This window comes from Equus quagga, chromosome 19 (assembly GCF_021613505.1).
Source record: "Equus quagga isolate Etosha38 chromosome 19, UCLA_HA_Equagga_1.0, whole genome shotgun sequence".
Taxonomy (NCBI): Eukaryota; Metazoa; Chordata; class Mammalia; order Perissodactyla; family Equidae; genus Equus; species Equus quagga.
The window spans coordinates 10,752,385-10,777,172 of record NC_060285.1 but is presented as its reverse complement, the minus strand read 5'-3'; the positions used below and the strand labels follow the sequence as shown (position 1 = coordinate 10,777,172).

Genomic DNA, 24,788 nt, shown 5'->3' with positions numbered 1-24,788 from the left:
ATCCTTTTATAGGCTGGTGAGACAGAGGCAGGCCAGGCTGCGGGCTGCCCGTTTATCAGGGCTTGACCGAAGGAAGCACCCAGGGTCACCTATGGCATGGCCGGCACTGGAATCCCACTCTAGCGCCCTCACTCGCCGGGCTCCACGGTTGACGGTGGCATCCGAGTCCTGGATCCGAGGGCAGAACTGTGTGACCTTGGGCAAGTCACCTGGCTCTGTGCTGTTTCACCACCCGAAGGCAGGGAGATGAGCAGGACCTGTCTCAGAATGCTCAGGCGGCTGAGGTGGTGACGCTCTGAATCTTCCTATTCAGTGTGGTCCTGGGGCCTGGGCATCCCGAGTTTGATGCAGACTCAGGCCCCACCTCCGTCCTGCGGAGTCAGAGCCCGCACTCCAACGAGGCCCCCGGGGGCTTCGTAAGTAGTTTTTGAAGCACGGGTTTCAAACAGCCCTGGACGTGCCAACCACTGCCCAAGTGTCCCTGGCCTCCCGCCCCCAGGTCTGTAGGGGAGAGACCCCCCCCGAGCAAAGAGGTGGACCGAGGGCTGCCCACGTCACTTTATCCTTTTCTACTTTATTACTTCAAATTAACAACCACAATAAAGCTCAAAAAAGTCCAATATTTACACAGGAAAAAAGTACAAAATTCCCCCCAAAGTTCTTCAGTATTTTTTTTTTCAGTTTTTTAAATTACAAAGTAATAAAAAGCTTTGCTCTTTAATTAAAAAAAAGAAAAAGAAAAAAGGGGAAACAGAGGTAAATAAATTAGGAAATACACACATGGAGAAAACAAACAAAAATAAAGTAAAAACAGGTGTTAACTGGGCGGGATGGATAAGTCCTGTGCCCAGCCCTAAACCAGGCTCCTCAGGGGGGAAGAACGCACGGAGGGGACCCCAAGTGACCCCAGGACCAGGAGATTAAGTTATAACCCAGGAGCCACATGCTTTCTGGAAGTAGTCTCCACGGATTCTGCCCTAAGACCAGGAAAGGGGAATGGGGCTGCCACAGGCTGATGACAGTCTCAGGGGTCAGTGGTGGCGAGGACCCTCTGCGCCCTTCTTGAGGGATGTGGAGGTCACTGCCCACCTCCGTGTCCTTGTTAGGGGATGAGAACAGAAATTCAGCCTGGCAGGTGGGGTGGGGCACCTGCTGTCCTGGGAGGTACAGGTCGGATACGTATACACACACACACAGGGAATCTCGGCCCCACTGCCTCGCCACCCACTCAAGTCTCCATGGAGAGGCAAAGGAGGGACCCAGACACTCAGGGGGACACTGGAAAAAGCCCAACACAGAAAGCCGGCCACCGTCACCTTGAAGGGGTGGGGGCTGTGCCTGTCTCCTGTGGTCCTGAGGCTCAAGACAGCACCCAGTGGGACTTGGCTGCAACCAGCCAAACCATTCCTCTGACCAACCACATCATCCCCGCAGCGCTCAGGCCACCTCCTGATGTCAGGGGAGGAAGGCCGCATCCCTCCCAGCCAGCGTCAGGTCGGCGGGGGTGAGGCCTCGGCGTCCGGCACGTGTAGCACAGTGTCTGGGAGCATCTGGCAGCCTAAAGGTTGTGGGCAGTGGGAAATGCAAAGTGACAAGAATCCTCTGTGCTGAGGGCATCCCATTTTTTTACCGTTGGCAAAAAAAAAAAAAAAAAAAGAAAAGAAAAGAAAAATCAAAGAAACAAAATCCATCGTCGGTTTTGTGCTGGGTTTTTTCTTTTTGTTCTTGAGTGGTTTTTTTTCCCATCTTTGTTGTTATTTTTTAAAAGAAAATACAGTGAAGACACTAAAAAGGGGGAGAAAGAAGACAGATCAGATCCTCATTTGCCTCTGGCCACCCCGCCGCAGCTCCTATATTGTCCCGAGTCTTTGAGTGGGTCCCTCTCTGGGGCACACAGCAGGTGCCCGACTTTCACGGGCAGGACGCAGAATCTCTCTCTCCTGTGCCATCTTGGTGAACAGTCACCCCCAGCCACACATCTGCCCTGCCCTGCAGGGATGGACTGGTTCCTGGGCCTGAGATCTGACGAAGGTGAGCCCCGCTCTATGTCCCAGCTCTAACTGTGGAATGAATTTCCACAAGCAAATCATACTCAGGATGTCCTAGTGTGCGGCCAAGTCAGCTGAGCTCCCTGAAACGTGAACTGCTGCCTGCCCATGTACAAACACCCCAGGGAGCTCCGACCTCGCCTCACCCAAGAGCCCCCTGCCACGACCCCGTCCCCAAGCCAGAGCTGCCACATTCCCCCTCAAGGCCACCTGCAGCCTGGAAGTCCCATCAGGCTCACACTGGCCAGGGGCCTCTCCCGGGCTTGTGGAGGCCACTGAGGACCTTCTCCGACAGCAGAGAAACTCCTAAGTTCATGGCCCTTTCTAAGTGCTTTGCATGAATTAATGTACTTAACAGCCCAGAGGCTGAGACTGGGCTAAGGTGGGTGGGGAGGGGGTGTCAAGGTGTGGGCCCCCTGGGCTCAGTCTTTGCTAGGAAACAACTTTCCAGAATGTGAAGGCGGGGCGGGGGGGGGGGGGGGGGGGATGGAGGACTGGCCCAAGGGCAGAGAAAGGGTTTTCCAGCAGAAATTAACCAGTTCGGGCCAGGCCGGCTCAGAGGAGGCCTTGGCCCTCAGTCAGGCAGGCTCTGAGGTTTTAATGTCCCTTGAAGATCTTTGGTTTTGGGGATCCCTGGCACCATCTGCCACTCCCCCCACCCCTCCACAACACACACCGGTCTCCCCCTGGGGCCATGGGGTTTCTACACACAGCCGGGCCACGTCTGCAGCAAACATCAACTCACCTAAGCAAATACTGGTCCAATGGCAGTTCCTCCTCACTTCCCGAGATGGTCAAATGGCACGCTTGTCTTTGAGCGGGAGGCAAATGGGGGGAGGAGAATAAGCTGCTGCCAATGGCAATGTGGCAATTCTCTCCCCACTGTGGAGCTCCACACCCGCCCCCACCAGGCCCCTCAAGCCAACGGAAGGGTGTGTGGTCCAAATGACCCTAGGACGTCGCTGCTTTGTAGATAAGAAGACTGCCCAGAGTCAAAGCAGCTGCTGCTCCGGGCCACACAGGAACTGGATTGCCAGACTCCCGCCTCCCAGCGTGTCCTGATGAGGCTCCTCCACCGCAGGCAGGAGGACCAGAGCAGGTCTCCTGCCCACCTCTGCCAGACGCCTTCCCTGGGCAACCACAGATTCCCCCTTCCCAACTTTCCTAGTCCAAATATGGCCCCTGAGTGGGGCCACCAGACAGGATCCACCCACCCCTCACTCCTGTGCTGACTGGCACCCATGGGGGGACTCCCTTTCGGCAGGGACCATGAGCCCCTCCTCTGTGAGCTCCCTGCTGCCCAACCAGGCTGGGACCCCGGCTGGAGGGCTGGATCCCAGCTCTACCACTTGCTGGGGCAACTTACTCCTGACTTTGCTCAACGGGGCTAATCAGACCACAGAGGATGAATGAGGCCAGGTCCCTGTTCAACAGAAGGGGCTTGCTCCAAGGTTATTAGAGAGCATCAGCAGAGAGGAAAGAAGGGAACCACGGGGCCTGACGCCAGCCCGGGGTCTCTGGCTCAGCTGTGAGGCAGAGAAGGGCTGGAGTGGGGGCAGCTCACCTGTGAGGCTGAAATCCGGGAGACCTCTTGCCGCCCAGTGAGGTCGGAGGACGAGACGTTGGCGGGCGCGCCCCTGTGTAGCCTCATGCTCACCTTCCTCTCTCTGTCGACCCGTGAGATCGCTCTGGGAGAAGTATTGCCTGGAGGGCAAGGCAGGGGGAAGCCACCCTCAGAGTCCAGGGCCTGGGCAGCCCCGGCCTCCCTCGGGCCCAGCCCACTGCCCGAGGTCCCTGCTCACCAGCTTGCTGGATGCGGGAGGCTGGGGTGGAAGCCACAGGCTCGGCAGCACTGCGGAGCCGGTTGGCGGCAGCCCCCGTGGGTGGGCCAGGGGGCAGGGCCCGGGGCGCAGACCCCCGGAGCTGGCCCATCCTCTCCTCGCGCTCGTGTTCTCGCCGCTCCCGGTCCACGTCCTCGGGGTTCCGGGCTGCACCCTGTGGGGAGGCAAGATGAGACCTGGTCAGCCCTTCAGGATCAGGGTGCTCCGGAATCCAAGACTCCCGCCGGGCAGAGACAGGAGGGAGGCCAGGTGGGCATCTCGGGGAAGAGGCATCTCAGAAACCCCCTGGTCCAACCTCTTCCCCACAAAGCTGGGAGCCCAAGAGGCCTGGAAATGACCCCCGATCACAAGCATAGAGAAACAAACCACAGAGCCGCCCAGAGGAAGGAGGAAGCTGGATCTGAGAGGCAGAAGGAGGTCACTCTGCCCTGGTCTCGTGGGGCCGGAATTGGAGCAGGGAGGACTAATGCCCCGGGGATGACCAAGGGCGCTCCTTGGCTCTCCCAACCTGGGCCCCTGTGTCCAGAAGCTCTCGGTTCCTCAAGGTTTCTAAACAGAGCAGGGCAGGTGTTCAGAAGCCCAGAGAGGAAGTTAGAAGGCCAGCTGAAGGGGCCAGGACTTGAACAGGTCTCCCAGTGCCCAGCTGGCGGATCTTTGCAAAACGTGGTTCTTCCCCCGCCCCTGGACCTGGCCATGGCCATGGCTTTTGGCAGGTGCTGTGGGGGCCACAACCAGGAGGTTCAGGGGACCCACACAGATGCTGCCTGCCCTGGGACAAGACGAGAGCTTGGGGAAGCTGGAGAAGAAACAGGCTAGATGCCCCATGGAGGAAAAAGAGGCCCAGCAGGCAGGCTGGGGCAGAAGGGGTGCATGAGTCCCCGGAGGCCCTGCCCTCCAGCCACTGCCACCCCCCTGTGCAGGAGGAAAGGAGAAAGGCCCAGAGAGGAGAGCACGGCGTGGGAGTAGCACCTGCCGCGTTACCTAGTTGGTCCTGGGGTCGTCCACAGGGAAGGGCGGGGGGCTGGCATGAGGGGGGCCGCATCTGTGGAGGAGAGAGCTGCAGGCTGAGTCTGGGGCCTGCTCACGGGTCACGGGGTTCAGGCTCCTGCAACCCTGTGTCTCTCCCAGAAAACTGGCCAAGAAGGCCCGGTGTCCTTGAGAAACGGGGGTGGCCCTTGCCTTTAAGCAACTCGAGGAAGAAGTGGCTGGGGATCATAATGATCCCTGAATCCTAGTGAGGAACAGAGGCCCAGAGAGCCCTCATGACCTGCCTGGGGTCACACAGCTCAGGGTAGGACTGGGGCCAGAACCTAGGCCTCTGCTACCCAGTCCTGCCTCTCTCTGCACCCCAAGGGCTCAGCAGAACATTTTAGGGGCGCACATCCCCAGTCCTCCCACCCACAAGCCTGTCCAGGCAGGCCTGGAACCACCAGGGCTCCACCTCCTGACCTCTGGTCCTCCCTGGGCTCACACCCACTCAGTTACAGGCTGGCAGAGAGCAACTCAGCCAGAAGCACAGCAAAACCTGTGCACTAGGAGCTGGAGGACCCGCTCATCACAGCTCTGCAGGCAAGGGGCACATCCACCCTGCAAGGCACATATGAACTCATTCCCTGGTTGAGGAAACTGAGGCTTAGTGAGTCTAAGTGATTGGCTCAGAGCTGCACAGCCCCGGGGCCAGCGGCTGAGCGGAGGGCCGGATCCCCTGCCCTTTGGGACCCCAGCAGGCTGAAGCCAACGCCAGCCCCGAGGCAGAAGGTGAGCCACTCTCCATATTTCCATCCAACCCAACTGACGCCTCAAGAAACGCACTCCAGGGAGGTCTCTTGGCTTTTATTTGCCCACAAGAAAACACAAAAGGTCAACATCAAAGTCACACAAGCACCACCCATGTCGTGTGGACACGTCCTGGGCTGTGTTGAGTTTCCTCCTGGCCGGCTGGTTGGACCTTGGAACACAGTGGCTCCGTGTGCTGCGAGCAGTGTCCCAGGCTCCAGGGATCCAGGGATTCCAGGGTCCTGATGCCAAACGATCTGGGGTGGCCACTCCAAGGAGGGAAGCTCTCAGGCAAGCGTGAGACCCTTCCCACAGGAGAGTCTGCAGCCCACGGTGCCCAGCACTGTCCAGTCTACTGGCAGGTGCTGGTGAAGGCTTTCTGCAGGGGTGACGTGGGAGGGGCCTGGCCTTGGGGTGAGAGTGTGGAAGGTCCCCACTGCATGTCTGCAGATGCTTCCACCACATGGTGATGAAATCAAAGGTGCTCACATATCCAGTCCAACGGCCTTCAAGGCAGAGATCAGTGCCGCATAAGGTTGCTGGCACTTCTGCTCAGCTTCTGACTCCAGAGCCTGGCTAAAAGGGGACCCCAGGAAGGGGTCAGAGTACCAGCAAAGAGTGTGGAGGGTGCTCTTGGCCTGGCTTGAGACAAGATCTTGTTGGCGGGATGGTCCCATGAGACGCTCTGTGATGAGCCATCCAGAGTGGCACTGTCCCACAGAACCTTCTGTGATGATGGAAATGTTCCCGTCTGCCTTGCTGCATATGGCAGCCACTAGCCAGGCACCCGTGGCCCCTGAGAACTTGAAATGTGGCAAATGTGACTGAGGAACGACATTTTCAGATTCGATTGATTTGAATTAATTAAATTAAGCCACATGTAGCCAGTAGCTACCATACTAGATGGCACAAGCCTAGACAACACAAAACCCATTCTTGGAGCTGTATGGCCAAGAGCCAAATCCACCACAAACCTAGACTCCGGAACGACTTTCCTCCCAGATGAGCGAGTGCCCAGGGCCCGAATGCCCTGAGCAATGCCCTGTGACGAGAGGAGCTGGCCCGCGGCCTTGGCCGTGCTCCTAGCCAAAAGGTCTGGGTGAGAGGTAGCCCACTGCCCATCTCCCACCCCACCCCTAGGGTCCCACCTTAAGGAACAGTATTAAGCCCACTGTCTGAGACACAGAGCGAAGAGGGACATTAGACCAAGTGCCAACCCCCACGTCCAGGAGAACGAGGCCTTGTCCTGTGCATCTGGCAGAGCGGGCAGAGAGCACCGCTACAAAAGGAGAGGCACACCAGGATGAGTACAGGACATGTGGGGGCGTTTAATGAGTTCAGGTTCAATACAGAGGCCACGCGTGGGGTCTGGCTGAGGCTGCTCCTGGTGCTGCGCCCACCAGGCCCCTCCAGGGCAGTGACCATCCTCCCTCCTTCAGGCTCTGTTCATCAGGCAGCTGTTGCATCTCCAAGCATCTCATGGCAGGGCCTCCTCCGCCACACCCTCTTCCACGGCACCCCCACCACACCAAGGGACGCCTCCTCAGGCCTGGCCCCGACGGGCTTGGGCAGACCTGGTGACATCAGAACTGGGGCCCTGGAGTCCAGACCACAGGCCAGTAGTTTGGGGGGGGCAGCTCCTCCACCTCCTCCACGGGCCTATCTGGAGGGCCCTGGGTGCCCAGGGGCGCCGGGCACCTGGAATGGACAGAGAGCACAGCACAGGCTCAGTCTTTTGTGCTCACCTGGCCAAGCGGTAAATCTTAGAAATGCCAGGCCTTGGAGGGTCCTTACCAGTATGTGGGTGGGTACGTGGGCCCAGCACAGGGACAGGGGCGGGGGCAGGGCAGTGCAATAGCTTCGCGGTCACGGGGCCGAGCCTGGCTCGAGGAAGGCCCCTTTTCCAGAAGAGATGCGAAACAAGACACAATTTCACAGATTCCAGAGTTCTGGGCACAGCCGACGAATGCTTCTCCCTACCCCACCCCAAGACCCTCACAAGAGGGAGACAGAACAGCCGCCTAGCAAGACCCAGGGTCCCATGACCAGGAAGAAAGAAACAACAATGAATGGGTCCAGGCTGGCGAGAGGGGCGGCAGTGAAGGTGGCCGCCTGGGATGTGCAGAGCAAGAGCAGGAAGGTGTAGACAGTGATCAAGACCGCAGGGGGGCCCGCCAACGCCATCCACGCCCCGCCACAGGCGCCCAGGAAGGGCTCGAGGCCCAGCCAGGTCCTCCTGGGCCTGACGGGAGGCGGCGCCCCGCCTGGGCCCTGCTGACTACGGTGGCACGTGCCCGCAGCACTGACGAGGCTGCGGTGGGCGAAGCGCGGGGGCTCTGGGACCCCAGTGAGGTCTCTTGCACTGTCCAGTTCATAGCTCCCGTTTTCCGGGAGCCCCGCCCACCAGAGGGTCACCCTGGCGTCCTGAGCCAGAGCCTTCCCCGTCCAGGCCCCCAAGCCCGCCTCGGCCTCCAGGGGACTCACGAATTTGAGCATGTTCCAGTCGAAGACGTAGTCGTAGGAGAAGCCCTGCCGGTGGAAGAGGTTGCGGAAGAGCTGGCGCAGGTAGGAGTAGTCGGGCTTGTCGTCGAACCGCAGGGAGCGGCAGAAGTTGAGGTATGTTGAGAACTCAGCTGGTGGGGGTTACAGGGGACAGAAGAGGCCACTGTGAGGCCCACGCTGCAGGGTCCCCAGCAGCCAGAGCCATCCTACCCACTCACTGTCCCTACGGACACTCTCAATCTAAGACGGGGCGAGATGGAGAGAGAACAGCGCTACGGTCCTCCCTGTGGTGATAACGCCACCCTGCTGGAGAGCAGAGCCTCTGGACTCGACAGGAACAGATGAAGAGCAGGGAACAAAGAGCAAGCGGGAGCCGCAGGACCCCAGTTCACAGCTCTTCACCTGCTCTTGCCAAGGGTTCTGGGGATCATGGAGACGGCAGATCAAGATCTGTCATAAATTCAAAGGACAACCCAGAGGCTCACGGAACCCCTGACATGGCCTAAGCCACCGGAGGAAAGCTTCCATCTTCTCTACCAACAAGCAAGGGCGGGAGAGGGCCTCTGTGAGATAATGGAAAATCTATGTACTGGTCTCTGCCCTGGTTCCCGGCACAGAGCTCCTGAGACCCTTGTCATTTCCTAAGCGACAGGAGCACCTCTTATTCTAATGTTTGGCCTCTGATTCCACCCCTGACACAAATTCCTAAAACACTTGTAAATTCCTAAGTGGCAGGAGCGCTAGCAGCTTCTTTTGTTCTAATGAGGCGACCCTGGGTGAGCTCCTGGGTGGGGGCTGGTCATTCAAAGGAGAACAAGCCATGATTAGAAACTCAGAACCGGGGGCCGGCCCGGTGGCGCAGCGGTTAAGTGTGCACATTCCATTTTTCAGCAGCCCAGGGTTCGCCGGTTCGGATCCCGTGTGCGGACATAGCACTGCTTGGCAAGCCATGCTGTGGCAGGCATCCCACATATAAAGTAGAGGAAGATGGGCACGGATGTTAGCTCAGGGCCAGTCTTCCTCAGCAAAAAGAGGAGGATTGGGAGTAGTTAGCTCAGGCCTAATCTTCCTCAAAAAAAAAAAAAAGACAGAAACTCGGAACTTTCAGTCCCTCCTCCACTCCCCTAGTGAGGGGACGGGGCTGGAATGGAGCTAACCTTGGTTCAAGCCTACGTGATGAAGCCACCACACAAGTCCCAATAAAATGGGGCTCCAGGAGCTTCCAGGTTGGTGAACATATCCACACAGGGAGGGTGACACACCCCAGCTCCATGGGGACAGAAGGGACAGCAGTTCCTGCGCCCAGGACCCTCCTAGATCTCCCCCTGTGCCTTTTCATCTGGCTGCGCATCTGTAGCCGTTGTCACATCCTTTAATCAATGGTAAACCTGAGTGCTTTCCTGAGCTCCGTGAGCTGCTCCGGCAAGTTAATCAAGCCTGAGGGGGTCAGGGAGCCCCATTTATAGCCCGTCGGAGCTGGACTTGCGGTTGTTGTCTCCAGTGGGGTGGAAAGAGTCTTGCGGGACTGAGCCCTGAACCTGCAGGAGCTGAGGCTGTCTCCAGGCAGGTAACATCAGAACTGAGTTAACTGTAGGACACCCAGCTCACGTCACAGAGAATTGCTGGGGGGTCGGGGGGGACCCCACACATTTCGTGACCGGAAGTGTCAGAATGAAGCGTTCTGTTGAGTGAAGGAGACTCACAGGAGGAGGACGGCCCAGAGTGTCTCCTCAGACTCAGCAAGTAACAGCCAGGCCTGCCAGCCGCGCCCGAGCAGCGACAGAGAGCCCGCGACGAACGTTCTGGCGCCAGGGGCAGTGGTAGCCCAGTACGGACTCTGTGTGGCCTCATCCTCCCCTTAGAAAGGGCCTCAGGGGTCCCCAGGCTAACGACCTCCCCACCGGCCTACTCACAGGGGTAGCCTTTGCAGAGGACCTCGATGGGCGTCGACATCTTCTTCTCGCTGATCCGCTCGTACTTCTGGCGCTTGGTGGCTGCTTTGAGGCCCTGCCAGGGCAGGGAGCCCAGGTTGAAATACATGAGCACGTAGCCCAGGCTCTCCAGGTCATCTCGACGGCTTTGCTCTGCACAGAGAGTCAATCGAGGACAAGGTGAGGCGCGGGGTCCACTTGGGCTCCTGGACACTCGGGTTGGGACGCCCTCCTCTAGGACATGCCCCTGACTGAGGAGAACCAGTCACCTTGTGCACCCAGCACGACGCCCCCCCTTATCACATGCTGGCTTGCTGCGACCTGGCTACAAACAGGCATAGTTATTACCTTCTTCTACAGAGAAGGGGCCTGAGGCTGAGCTTTTTCAATACAACCTGGGCCTAGTTTTTTCCAGCTCGGGCACTTATTCATTCAACAACTATATAGCAGGCACCTCAGTGCCTCCTTGCCTGGCCCACGCTGTGGAAAGGGCACAGGCTGTGGCATGAGACAGGGCTGGGGTCATAACCGTCTTTGGTACTTGCTAAGTGCACGACCTTAAGCAACCTGTGTTACACCTGTGAGCCTGCGGTTCCCACCCAGTAAGAATGGGGCCCCATCCCCGCCCTCTGCATGGCTGCCGCGGGGTCGAAGCACGGCATGTGAAGGGGCTCGGCACACCGCAGCTCTGCTTGTGAAGGGGAGGACCCGACTTGTGGCAATTCCGGGGAATAAACCCAGGCTGCAGAAAGCCAGGGTCCCGCCAGCAGCCTGTGGGTGCACTTCGCTCCCGGCCTCCCTCACGCACCGATGCCCAGGTGGGTGTTGATGGAGGCGTAGCGGGCAGTGCCAGTCAAGTTCTTGTTTTCCCGGTAGGGGATGTGCTGGTGGGTGCGGGCGTCCCGGTACTTCTTGGCCAGGCCGAAGTCAATGATGTACACCAGGTTGCCCTTCTTCCCCAGCCCCATGAGGAAGTTGTCGGGCTTGACGTCTCGGTGTATGAAGTTCTTGGAGTGGATGTACTCAATGCGGCTGATCTAGGGGAGAGGAGGGGGCAGCAAATCATTCAGCAAGCATTCCACCGAGGGACCTGCCCAAGAACTCTGGGCCAGGCCCTGGACTAGGGGCTGAGGGCTGGGGCTGTAAAATGCACCTGCAACTATGTAAGATGATTTCAAGGGGCAGGTCAGGGAAGGTTTCTTGGAGAAAGTGACATTAGAGAAGAATTGTGAAGGAGGAGTTCAACAAGTTTGCTTTGAAACAGGAAGAGGGCAAGGTAGGACAGCTAACGGCAAGATCTAGAAATAAAGCCCAGAAAGGCAAGATCTAGAAATGAAGTCTTGGGGCCAGCCCAGTGCGGCAGTGGTGAAGTTCGCACGTTCTGCTTCTCAACGGCCTGGGGTCTGCTGGTTCGGATCCGGGGTGCAGACATGGCACCGCTTGGCAAAAGCCATGCTGTGGTAGGCGTCCCACGTATAAAGCAGAGGAAGATGGGCATGGATGTTAGCTCAGGGCCAGTCTTCCTCAGCAAAAAGAGGAGGATTGGCAGTAGTTAGCTCAGGGCTAATCTTCCTCAAAACAAAACAAAAAAAAAGGCAAAAAGAAAAACAAAAGGTAGTCTCGCCTGCCTGGCTCTACACCCTCACAGGACTTGGGGAGCCAGAGTCAGAAAGGCATTTCGAAGGTGGTTCTGGCAACCAGACTGGGGGAAAGGGGAGGGTAGGGAGCACCAGGGAAGCCTAAACCTGGCAGGGGTGACACAGAGAGAGCACGAAAGACAGGATCCACTCCCTGGCTTCCAGAAGACACCAGTCAGGCAGACACACAGGCCTTCTCTTCCTTTAAACTATTTGTTAAAAACTTTAACAGATGTACACGATAGGTCCTCTGGCAGGTCAGTCCCGTCTCTGGGCCTCAGGCTTCTGTAAATCGAAGGCTTTGTTTGGATGGCTGAATATTTCCTAAACCTTGTTTGGGTCTCACGTCCCGAGACTCTGAGGACCTCTCTGCACACGCACATTTCGCCTAAAATTGCAGGATGTCTGCAGACTGTCTGCAGGCGAGCCGCAGACCCAGACCCCCGCGTAACAAGATCGCCACGTACTACTCTACCCCAAATTCTATGCTTTTAAATTCTTCAAGTTTCCCTCCTTTGAGTTTATAAAGGGCTTTCGGACCTAAGGGTCGCTCCTCAGTGGGCGCCTGCTCTGCAGGCACTGCGCGGGTCCCACTTGACCCCACGTCAACCAGGAAAGGGAAGACTCGCTCCTGAGGCTCAGAGTCTCAGCAGCTCACCTACAGTCACCACACTGGGACAGGACCCAGGGCTGCGTGCTCAGAGGCTTTAAAATCACCAAGGGCACAGTCCCAGGCCCTACTGGGAGAACCCAACCCAGCAGGTCTGGAGCTGGGCCTGGGAATCTACATTTAACCCCCTCCTCCCATTCTACAGCTGATAGTGAAGGTCCCCTGGTCCCGGGTCCAGGAACCCAGCCTGTCCTATGTCCCTGTCACTGATTCCTGCTCCGGCATCCTCCAGAGGCAGAAGGCAGGGCTGGTACCCTGTGCCCACTGGCACGATGGAGAAGCAGAGGTTGGAAGGGAAGCCGCGAGCCCGGCAGGGCCCACAGTCCCCTGGCCAGGGTGGGGAGGTGGGGCACTCACCATCTGGTCGGCCAGGAGCAGCACCGTCTTGAGGCTGAACTTGCGGGAGCAGAAGTTGAAGAGGTCTTCGAGGCTGGGCCCCAGCAGCTCCATGACCATCACGTTGTAGTCGCCCTCGGCCCCGCACCACTTGATGGACGGGATTCCCACTGCCGGCGGGGAAGCGAGGCTGTCAGGGGCGGTCCCTCGAGACCCCAGACCAGCCCCAGGCCCAGCCCTGGCGGGCACGGATGCAGGCACGCAGAGAGCTCCGCAGGCCCCCCGCCCCCCACCCTGGGGCCCCTCGGTACCCACCTCCCCCCTGCATCATCTTGTAGAACTTGCTCTCGATGTGCAGCTGTGGGTGCTTCGTTTTCACACACTCGAGCTTGATGGCGACTTCTTCACCAGAGGCGATGTTGGCACCTGCCAGGGCCAGGGGAAGCAAGGGCCCGGGGTCACCCTCGGCCGGGCAGGGACCAACTCAGTGTCTGACCCTGAGCGGCCCAGCGCCCCTTGGGGGAGGCTGGAAAGGCCACAGATGCCACACTGTATCCAGGGGAAGCGGAGGGGGCTGTGGGCACAGCGGCACCCACGCGACCTGGGTGGGAGGGGAACACGAGCGCCACAGCCCGCGGAAGGGGAAGGAGTGAGGACCCACGGATGGTTCAGAGAACCACAGGCTGGACCAGACGCAAGGGGGACGGTTCCCGGACCAGTAAGGAGAACTTTGTCCTAGAGAGTGGGAGCCACTGAGCTGGAGAGAGGTGACATCAGTAGGGTTATCAGGCTGCAGAGGACAGAACGAGGTGGGGCATGACCCTGTCTCAAGGAGTCACAAGAAAGACCCAAATCCAAACTGTGCCTTGCCTCAGTTTCCCCAGCTGTAATAACAGGTGGGCAGAGTTGGAGGGCTAGGGGCTAGGCTGAGACGGCACTCCCTCTCAGGGCCAGACTGTAGCTGCCGTAATTACAAAAGTGTGGTCTTAGCACACCAACAGACGAGACAGCAAGTCGAGGGGAGGACACAGCACTGAAGGAGCAGGGATAGGATAAAGCTGGCCCCTCAAATCAGGGGAGAAGATGGGGCTATGCAATAAATGTCCTCGAAACAACTGGCGAGCCATCTGAGAAAAGACACCACTGCTGACACCATACACCAGAAAAATTCCCAAGTAGAGTCAAAGTTTGTATGAAAAAAAAAACGATGGGGTGTACGCTAGCACAACCACTTTGGAAACCAGGTTGGCATCTATCCAGTAAAGCTGAACACACACAAACCCTTGACCACCAAGTCCACTGCCAAGTATACGCCCTTCAGGAACATGAGCACCAGGAAGACACAAGAACATACACAGGAACAAGTGACCCACGTGTCCAACACGAGATGAACGGCTACATGGTAAAGCAGTCATACAGAGGCAGGCCATGGGCCAGTGCAAAGCAACAGACGACGGCTGCAGGCAGCAACCAGCGGCTCCCAGCATCTTAACACTGAGAACAAGAGAGCAAGGAGTAGCACCATGCACGAGGGCCAAAAGGGGGAGACGACCCAAGGGTCCATGAACGGACGTGTGGATAAACCGAATGTGTCTATCCATGCAATAGGATACCAGCCATAAAAAAGGACGGAGTACTGATACACGTGGCAATATCGATGAACCTCAGAGACACCACGCGGACGTGAATGAGCCAGACACAAAAGGACAAATACCTTATGATTCCATTATATGAAATGCCCAGAATAGGCACATCCCTAGAGACAGGAAGTAGACTGGTGGTTGCCAAGGGCTGGAGGAAGGGGGAAATGGGGTGTGCCTGCTTAATGGCTCCAGGGTTTTCTTTCGGGGTGATGAAAATATTTTGGAACTAGATAGGTATGGTGGTTGCATAGCACTGTAAACATACTAAACCCCACTGAATTGCGTATTTTTTAAATGGTTAACCTTACGCGAATTTCACCTCAATTTTCAAAAAAAAAGAGGAAGGAAGAGACAGAAGAACACAGCCACAGTTCTATTTGTCTCAATTTCAAAACACGCAACACAAATGTTTATAGTTTAGGGATATAAACACGTGCTAAAACTCTGTAATGAAAGAGAATCATCTAAAATGTCAGATGGTCGTTACCTCTGTGAGGGGAAAGCAGGCGAGGGGACCAGGGGCTTTCAAAGTGACCGGCGTGTCCTCCAGTTGGGTGGTAGGAAGGGTGCCTCATAACATGCACGTATTTTATATGTATTCTTTTGTGTCTACTCAACGTTAATAAAAAATAAAACAATGAAATATTAGAAGAAAAGAAGGGAAAATTGCCTTTCAACTTTGGGGTAGGTAAGGCTTTTTATCCCTGACTTAAAATCCAGAAGCTGTTAAAAAAAAAAAAAAGGCTCCCTCCCCTCCAAAAAAAGGAATTCCTTCTCCACGGCAAAAACAATAGAAACAAAGTCCTAAGAAATACACACTCGTTCTCTTAGCAGCAGCCAAGAGTTAGTATCGCTAACGTATAACAAGCTTCTACAAATGAGTAGGAAGAAGACCAACGACTCACAGGAAAGGAGGTAAAGGATTCAGACAGACACATAGCAGAGAGAGAAATCATTAATATAAAAATGGCTCACTCATATGAAAAGATACTCAACCTCCTTATAAGAGAAATGCAAACTAAAATTATCCTGAAAGGCCATTTTCCACTTACGGTTGGCCAACGTCCCACAATAAGAGAACACACGTTGTCTGTGGGCAGGGCTGAGGGGCAGTGGGCACTCCCCCCCGGTGGTCCAGGTGTGACCAGTAAACCCCTGTGGGAGGGCGATCGGGCACCACCAGCTCCACTTCAGGAGCTTACCAACACCCTCACATGGTGCAAAACAAGGTCTGGACCAGGCTGCCTGCTGTGGTCTGTTTGCAACAGCGAGAGCCTGAAAACCACCCAAATGGCCATCGTTCTGGGGCCTGGTCAAATAAAGAATGGCCCATCCATAAACTGGAACACAATGGAAAAAGAATGAGGAAGCTCTCTCTGTGCAGAAGTGGAAAGATCTCCAAGATACAGGAAGTGAAAGAGCAAAGCACAGAACAGTATGTAGTCTACGCTCTCTTTTCAGTTAAAAAAAAAAAAAAGGTAGGGATACAATGTGTGTGTGTGCTTGGTTGTATCTGCATAAGGAAACACTGAAAAGAAACACAAGACGCCAGTAAAGACTGGGGGTGGGGGTCGAGGTGGATCAGGGCGGGGAGGGGAGGACATTTCACTGGACACCATGTTACGTGCTGTCACTTTTTCTAACGCCTTTGTTGAGATGTAATTCACGTACTATACAATTCCTCCTTTAAAGTGGACAGTTCAGTGGGTTTAGTGTATTCCCAAGGCTGTGCGACCAACACAACAATCAAATACAGAACATTCGCACCATCCCACGCACCTGTACCCCTCAGGAGTCACTCCCCATCTCCCCCAACCCCCCAGCTCTAGGCAACCACGAATCTACTTCCTGCCTCCATGATTCTGGACATTGCCTATAAACGCACTCACACAATATGTGATCTTTCGTGATGAGCTTCTTTCACTTAGCATGTTTTTGGTTTTGCGTTTTCATTTTTGAACCACATAAAATAAAATTAAAAAAATAAAATAGATTACCAAATCCAGTGAGCAACGAGAAAGTGCTCTGCAAACTGTAAAGTGCTTTGACACATCAACACTCATCACTGCGGAGAGGCGCACACGTTTCTGGGGTGCACGGAGGAGGCGGCACAGGAGGGGAGCCGGGGCTCCCTGGAGTCTGCGGGCTGGGCCCCATCTCCCAGCTGGCGCAGGAGCAGGAGATGCCATGGCGAGGGCTGGGCTCCAGAGCTCAGATCTGGACTCTGCTACCTCCTAACCGGGGCCCTTGGGCAAGTCCTTTTACCCCTCTGTGCCCCGGGCTCCCCATCTGTAAACGGGGGATGACAGTATGTAGCTCGTTAGGTAGTTCTGAGGTATAAACAGGCTTAGAAAGGTGCCGGGCATAGAGTAAGTGTCAACAAATGTTAGGTTTGGTAAGTGCGGGCCCCTGGGTTTCAGAGGTGAGCCCGCAGTGTGTTGACCATGTGTAGGCCAGTGGGAGGAAAGGCTGCATGGGCTCCAGAGTGTGAGCATAACTGTGCCAGACAGACAAAGGTCAGAGCATGTGCAAAGGCCCGACAAGTAGGGTGCGGTGAGCTCTGAGTGGCCTGGTGCGGGGTGGAGCCCAAGACAGCTGAAGACGACAGTGGGAGAGGCGGGCAAGCGACAGACCAGAGGGTCTCAAACGCCGAGCTAAGATCTGGGAGGTGAGCCCAAGACTCCAGGGGCCAGGGCCAGACGCCTCATTACAGGGCTTCTCATTCACGGTATTATTCATGTTTGGGACCCAACAATTCTTTGCTGTGGGGCCGTCCTGTGAATTTTAGGGTGTTTAGCAGCACCCCTGACCTCTACCCACGAGCTGCCAGTAGTATCCCCCCCATCCCTGAGTTGAAACCACCAAAAAATGTCTCCAGACCGAGCCAAATGTCCCTGTGGGACGAAGTCCGGCCCTCCTTCCCCTTGTCGAGACCCACTGGGGTTTCAGAAGGGACTGGAGAGGACTTGAGGGGGAGGGGGGGCCCAGACGGAGGCTGCTGCTGCTGTCCAGACAAGAGCTGACGGCGCCTCCCTGGCTGGAGGCAGAGCCAGCGACACTTCGGAGGCGGGGCCTGCAGCACTGAGGGGGCAGCACCGAGGGTGCAGCGGACATGTGCAGGGAGGAGGGTCCTGGGGACAAGGCCCTTCCCCGAGACGGGGAGGGGGAGGCAGGAGGACCCCCTAGCCCTGTGACCTCTCACCGCCTCCTACAGACACGACTGTTCATATCTGTCTGACACATGAGGAAACTGAGACACCAAACGGCAATGACTAAGTGCCACACAACTTCCCAGGGACAAGGACATAAGCAGTTAGGCAAAGTCTTCTGACCCCCATGGAGCAAAGAATGCTGCCACAGCTGCCTTCTGCAATGGGTCCCACCATCACCAGACTCCTTCACTCCCTCTGAATTCTATCAGGAAGCTGCCAGTCCTCTCTCTGATCTCCCTTAATTCTCACAACTACTGAGCTGAGACTCAGAGAAGTTAAGTAACTGGCCTGAGGTCACGCAGAACTGGTTGGGGCAGAGTCAGGATTTGAAACTTAGTCTCCAAAGCCCTGTTTTTTCTCTCTTCCAATTCCCTAGCAGCTCCTTCATTCAATCAACAATCAATGACCAGATGAGGCAGCCCCACCCTGGAGCAGCTCAGTTTACCTTCAGTGGGAGCACGAAAGAATACCTCTGACTAAGTGACAAGTGTCAGGGCAGGGGTGGTGGGAGGGCCCATCAGTTAGATACAGGGGTCCGAGGTGACGGGCCAGTCTGAAAAACAAATTTGGACACAGAGAAGAGCTTGGACCTGGCCAGCCCTGGAGGGTCTGGGACCTTGGGAAGTTCTGGGAGGGGTGGGAGGGAGGTGACCAACCTGACATGCCAGCTCACTCGGACCCCCACACAGAGACACAGACACGATCACGAACCTGGCTGGACGGGAAGCAGGGGATGAAGCACCCCCACAACCACCTGTTAGGGAGCAACGTTCCCTCACCACTTAGAACTGAGGACCAGAGTCTAAGAGGTCTGGAGAGTTCCCTAGGTGCACGGCCGCTGATTGGTAGAGTAGGACAGGCTTGGCCACCTCTGGACCCCAGGCAGCCAACTTAAGGCCCTAACAAAGCAGATCCCACTCCTAGCTTGTCCCCTTATGATGCTGAGGGGAGGGGGCAGAGGGACCCGAAGAGGAGCTGTGGGCCTTGCAGCTTCAGCCACAATGTGCTTGCCTTCAGTCAATCCTGGAAAGCAGGGCCTGGAGGCCGCGCCCAGGCCACCTGCAGAGGCCATCTGGAGTCAGGCCCTGGCACTGGCACCAGCGACAAGAACGTGGCCAGCACTGTGAACAAAGGGAGCCAGCGAGGCCAGCCGGGGAGGCCCTCCAATCACCACCGTCCTTCCCCACACCAGCAAGACAGGGGCCCAGGAAGGAGCTGGCAGGACACGATGTCAGGCCAGGGCCCCAATGCCCATGTAGCCGGCAAAGGCTGGACAGTCAGGGAGAACTGGCTGTCCACCTCCGCTCAAGCCCGAGAAGACCCAGACCCTGTGACAGCAGCAAATCCCAACCGAGACCGACGGGTGGCAGGGACACAATGTAAGCACTCCTGCTGGGCCAGAAGGTGCACATGTTTTGCACACTCACGACCCCATTTCACAGATGGAGAAGCCAAGGCTGGCTGAGGTCATCATGTGCTCAAGGGCACACAGCTGGTAAAAGAGAGGCCGGCACCTAAACCCTGCAGAATTTACTCCAGAGCCTGTACAAAGAGGAGTAAATCTGGACCTAGTTTTTAAAATGAACTAGATGACTACTAGATTAGCAGAAGCCTTGCCTCCAGGGAGGTCCCACCACACAGACCAGAGACACTGGCTTTCTGAATGGCCCTGGGCTGCCCCTCCCCTTCTCTGGGCCTCAGTTTCCCTTCTGCAAAAAGAAGGCCCTATGGGGCCGGCCCAGTGGCGCAGCGGTTAAGTGCACACGTTCTGCTTCGGTGGCCCAGGGTTCGCCAGTTCGGCTCCCCGGTGTGGACCCGGCATCACTTGGCAGGCCATGCTATGTTAGGCGTCCCACGTACAAAGTAGAGGGAGATGGGCACAATGTTAGCTCAGGGCCAGTCTTCCTCAGCAACAAGAAGAGGATTGGTAGCAGAAGTTAGCTCCAGACTAGGTGTTGTCTAGGAGCAGGTGTGCATCTGTGCCCAAAGCTGCCTGTCCACGCCCTTTGCCTTCAAGCCAGTGGCTCCAGGCTTCAGTCCTAAGCCCAAGAGCCTCCATGGTAAAAGGGTCGTTGATACCCACTCCAATTTCAGACAATAAGAAGATAAGTATTCCCTTTCACAGATGGGAATGCTAAAGCTCAGGGAGAGAAAGTGACTTATCCCAGGTCACAGAGCAAACGAGAAGTACACTGGGAACCTGAACTTGGACCTGCCCCCAAACCCCAACCTTCTTCTATCCTGCCTTAGCTAAGGAAGGCCTCTTCACAGGCCTTTGCACATTACAGCCCTCATTTCCTCACTGGTTCATGCGACAGGCCTTCTCTGAACACCCACTGCAGCCAAGCCACCTGCTGGGCACCGGGGTGTCACCTCCCCGAAGGAGCTTGGAGCCACAGAGGAAACCTTTAAGACAGCTCCAGCCTGCACTGTTTCTTCCCTCTGCTCTGAGCTCCGACGGCGTTTACAGGAGGGTAACCTACCAGGTGCCTGCAGTGAAGTGCACATCTGCCCGGCACTGTACAGTTGACGTGATGCTCTCCCATCGTCATTTCATCGGTGCCTCAAGGCAGCCCTCAGTCAGCCAGGCACCATCGTCATGTAAACCTGAGAGACGGGGACACTGAGCGCAGAGTGGCTGCACAAGGCCAGGTCTGGAACCTGGGTCTGCCACAGGTCACCCTCCCACATTCTGTCTTCTACACTCTCTCAGTGACGTGGATGGCTGTGGGTCTAAAGGCTGCCTTCTCTAGTTTTCGAGAGAGACCTCGGGCGGACAAATGGCCACACTGCCTGCTTCTTCACGTGTGAAGCGAGAATAGTACGGCTCCATCTCTGGAGGCTGCTATGAGGGGAGACCACAGGGAAATGGGGCCCCGCCCGGCACCAAGTGGTGCGCACCCGCTCCCTGTCCCCTCGGATGGGGGAGGCGGTGGCTCACTGAAGCAGAGGCCATGCCCCAGGAGCGCAGGGACCCAGGTCACCAGGTAAGAGAAGCCCCGAGCTCTGAATCACAAGCACGGCACACTGACTTGTCAGTTTCCTCTGCCCTGCACAGAACTGGTGTATTCTCCTTTTCCAAAGAGGGAAACAGAGGCAGAGGTGCTTCCAAGGGCACGGGACAGGAATGAGGATAAACCCCAGGCACGAGCCACCTTGCTCAAACAACTCCAATTCAAGACCAACACAGTGTCTCCCCTCCAGACCAACACGTGCCCAGGAAGGCTGGGACTCCTGACTCTGTCCCTCTGGCAGCTGAGAGGGCGGCATTCAAAGGCAAGGGCCCCCTTTCTCCCGGGTCGAGGACAGGGGCAAGATGCAAGCAGTGCATTTAAAATGACAACATGAGAACAAACTCAGACTTTCAACAGGAAGCACATCCGGAGAGAGATCCTAAAAGCTAAGAACCCCCCTCCCCACTGGGATTACTGGGGAGCCTGCGTCACTCCAAAATGTGCCTGGGCTGAATTCCAGTAGACTGGACCACAGGGAGGGGACCTAGCTGGGATCAAGCAGTAGCCCAGGCCTCTTCTGTCAACCAGCATCCTTCTCCCAGGGGGCTAGACACAGGGGCACAAACTCAGCCTGGGCTTTCCCACGCCCAGTTAGAGACCCATGTCATCTGCTGCTGGAAAGCAGAGCTAAAAATACTCCCCTCTGGCCAGCCTGCAGCAAGTGGGAACCCTGCCTGGCCCTGACTGTGTGAGGAGCCCCTGTGCCTGCCTCCCCCGCAACTTGCTGCTTCCCTGCCACCTGCAGTGGCCCTGGAGACAAAATGACCAAAGCATGCCACCGAAGCCCCAGAACCAAGTTCCAACTTCAGAGCCCCAAATCACAGCATCTTTCCTCTTCCTTGTCCCCAGAGCTATCCCACAGGTTCCAGAACCACTGAGCTGGAACCAGGAACACTCACCCAGGTAGATATCTCCAAAGGACCCGCTCCCGATCTTCCGTCCCAGCCGGTACTTGTTCCCCACACGTAGCTCCATGATTCACTCTTGCTGCGGAGGGAAGCAGACACACTGAGGTCAGAGAAGCAGGGAGCTGGGAAAGGGGCATGGGCTGCTGGACCCCAGCCTGCCCCCACCAAAGGCCAGGCAAAGCCACAAGGACCTTGGGAGACCAACATTCTCCCTCCCACTGTCCAGGAAGGGATTTGACCTCGTACTGCCTGGGGGCAACCAGGTATCAGGTGACACCCCCCCCCCCCACCCAACTCACGTAGGGAATAGCTGAGGCAAGCTTAGAACAGGTGCCTGCATGGCCAGGCAGAAGGTGGAACTGGAGACCAGGCCTGGAAAGAAACAGCCAAGCCAGCACCTTGGGGGCGGGGGGCACTCATTTGGGGACCCTCCAACAGGAGCCTCTCAAGGGCAGGCCAGTCACAATGGCCAAGACCCTGAAAAGAAAATCAAGGACAAAGGGAGTGACAGAAAGGGGGGACACAGGAGCTGATCATCCTGGGGGTGCTACCATGGCAACCACCAGCAAGTTCCAATCGCCAGGGGACAGGACGAGACGAACAGAAGACCCCAAAGGGGCTCCACAGGCCCTTTAGGACTCAGAAATGCCAGGGTCCCCCCGCCGCATCTCCACTCCAGGCTTCTAGCACCAACAAGTGGAGGGCAGTCCTCCCCAGTGTGGCCTGGTCTTCCCAGAGGCCAGATCTTGCCAGTTTGCAATGTGCCCTGCAGGAGAGAGGTCTCCTCCCCAACTCACGGGGAGGGATGGGGGACCCCTAAGATCTCAGAGTGTCTACAAGAGGGCTAGTGTAGAAAACTACCCAGAGGGGCCTCCCTCTGCAGACAGGGCACTCAGGCCCAGAGAGGCCATGCCACCCGCCCCACACGCCCCAGCACAATTCAGTGGCAGAGTCTCCTTACCTAGGACCCACACTAGGATCCCGCTGCCCCACCTGGCTGCCTCCCACCCTCACAAACAGGACTCACTTATTTCATGCCAGGGGCAGGAGGCAAAACAGGAAGACGGAAAAACAGCTGTGCTAGGCAAAGGGGCTCTGCCGCTTCCACATGCCAAGTGCGACCCCTAAAAGCCAGACCCACCTGGGAGGGCAGAGACTGATTCCACACTCTTTCAGGCTGCAGCTCGCCCCCTCGGCAGAGGCAAGGAGCCCGTAGCTCCTGCAGAGGAGAGACATCCAGCCCCAGCATCTAGCTCCGGGGTAGCTGCCACCAAGCCCTTCACCAATGGCCGCGAGGAAGTAGCCTCCACCCGGGCGGGCCAAACTCTGGGCTCTCACCCAAGGGCCTCTGCCCACACGCCTGGCTGGTCCCAGCTGAGGGACCATGGCTGCCAGCAGAACACACTCCACATTTGCAGGGAACTCATATGTCACACACCTCACACACACACTGTCCTGTGTGTACACTCCAAAGGAAGGAAGAAAAGCAGACACACACTGTGAGCTCCACAGGGGGTGGGTGGGGGGCCAGTGGGTGTGCACACACACAAACACACACACCCCCATTCCGTTTTCCGCCAATGCCAATTCAGAGACCACACATGGCAGCCGGGAAAGCCGCAGGTTAGGAAAGGCACATAAATATACCCGCATCCTATATTACATAAATACCCACGCCGGGTTATATAAATACCGTGCCCTCCGCCTGGGAGTCTTACATAAATACACTGCACATGACCCCCAGCCCCCCCCCACCCGCCGGGCTGTGGGCAGGGAAGGGGAGAAGAGGGGGTGCCAGCAATGACCCCACAGGTGGGCACCACTGCTCTGTGCTGGCCACCCAAACCCCCCAGGGCCTCTCCCACACTCGGGGGTCGGACCCTAGCAGAGCCTTGGCTGTGCCAGCAGTGTCCCCCAAAAAGCCCCCCTCCCAGAGGAGAGAAGAAAGGATTGAGTCAGGACTGGGAGAGGCTTTCCAGCTCTGTGCTGCTTCTCCATGGGGGGGGGGGGGGGGGGGGGGGGGGGGTAAATGAAGTTAAAAAAAAAAAAAAGGTGGACATGGAGATTCCAGAGTTTCAGTTGGTTAAAAAAATTAGACAAACTACCAAGCAGCACAGAGCAGGGCAGCTTTCTCACTCCCTGCCCCCTCCAGCCAGGGCCCTTGTCACTGGACCATTAAAATAAAAATCGGAGGGACACCCTGGACACGAAGGCAGAGCAGCCCCAAACAGGCATTTATTGGGGGTAGCTGGACCCTCTGGATTCCCTTCCCCTCTCCCCAAATTCTCCCCGAGGGCGCCTGCACCAAGAAGAAAATATGCAAGAGAACTAGGGGAAAAGTTGGGGAGGGGGCTCACCCCGCTTTGAGTTTGGGTGTGCAGAGGCGCCCGGCAGTCCCCTCTCGCCAGACACCCAGCACAAACATAGTTTTCTGTTCCACAGAGACTTGCAAAACACGGATTCCCACACGCAGACATGGGAGAATCCGATCTGGTAAATAACCCCCACCCCTTTCTTTCTCTCGACAAAGGAAAACAGAATCGGTGGCTGGGTGACCGCACACCCCATCACCTCCGGGCCCCCCGGCGCCCCCATCCAATGCGGGACCAGCCTTGCTGACCCCCAGGTCCCGGGGTCCCGAGCCAAGAGAGAAGGGGGGGCGCAGCCGATTGTCCGGGGAAGCGTGCAGAAGCCCGGGGTTCGGCCGAGAAGCCCGAATGCACCGTAGCCGGTGCCCGCAGCACCCCAGTCCCGGAGCCCCCTCCCTCGGCGTCCCCAAAGCACAGCCCGGGGTGGCCCCGCGGCCGGCTGGGCCTGGAAGGGTCCAGCTGGGGGAGGGGGCGGCGGGCCGGTCGGGGGCCTCCCCCCGGCGAGCCTGCAAAATGATAGTCACCCTCCTCCTCCTCCTCGTCCCCAGCCGCGCCTTTGTCCTCGCCGGCCGAGCGGGCGGGCCGGCCTGCCCCCCACCCCGAGCGCGGCCGCGCGTGTGTCCGCCCGCCCCTCCCCTCCCTCTCGCGCAAAAACAAAGAGGCGGAGGGAGACCCGTTTCCCCCCGGGTTTGCGCCCCTCCGCGGGCCCGCGGACCCCCAATATTTACCCCGCCGGGAAGGCGCTGGTGCCGGGCCGCTGCTCGGGGGGCTGCCGCGGGCGGGGGCGGCCCGCCGGGGCGGATGCCGGAGGATTCGCGGAGCCGCCCGGCGCGCCAGCCTCTCCCGGCCCAGCCGCCGCCGCCGCCGCCGCTGCCGCCGCCGCGCTCCGCTCCGCTCGGCC

The 24,788-nt window shown here is 57.4% G+C and overlaps 1 protein-coding gene across 6 annotated transcripts in view; it reads right to left on the bottom strand.

The window, feature by feature from the left end:
- Positions 1–554: 554 nt before the first annotated feature.
- CSNK1E (casein kinase 1 epsilon) overlaps positions 555–24,788 on the bottom strand; it is a 35,781-nt gene continuing 11,547 nt past the window's right edge. Inside the window, exons 1-12 of one of the 6 annotated variants that reach the window (XM_046646247.1) lie at positions 24,616–24,767; positions 21,510–21,597; positions 13,057–13,167; positions 12,763–12,911; positions 10,907–11,135; positions 10,081–10,251; positions 8,150–8,298; positions 4,871–4,931; positions 3,851–4,043; positions 3,613–3,752; positions 2,794–2,859; positions 555–1,785 (exon numbers count right to left, since the gene is read on the bottom strand). In XM_046646247.1, coding sequence (XP_046502203.1) covers positions 2,843–2,859; positions 3,613–3,752; positions 3,851–4,043; positions 4,871–4,931; positions 8,150–8,298; positions 10,081–10,251; positions 10,907–11,135; positions 12,763–12,911; positions 13,057–13,167; positions 21,510–21,585 — 1,296 coding nt within the window. In that variant the 5' untranslated portion in view covers positions 21,586–21,597; positions 24,616–24,767 and the 3' untranslated portion in view covers positions 555–1,785; positions 2,794–2,842. Of the gene's footprint in view, positions 1,786–2,793; positions 2,860–3,612; positions 3,753–3,850; positions 4,044–4,870; positions 4,932–6,865; positions 7,364–7,459; positions 7,564–8,149; positions 8,299–10,080; positions 10,252–10,906; positions 11,136–12,762; positions 12,912–13,056; positions 13,168–21,509; positions 21,598–21,817; positions 22,426–22,659; positions 23,342–24,615; positions 24,768–24,788 lie in introns of those variants that run through there. The other 5 variants (XM_046646249.1, XM_046646250.1, XM_046646248.1 and 2 more) reach the window with 5 other exon arrangements.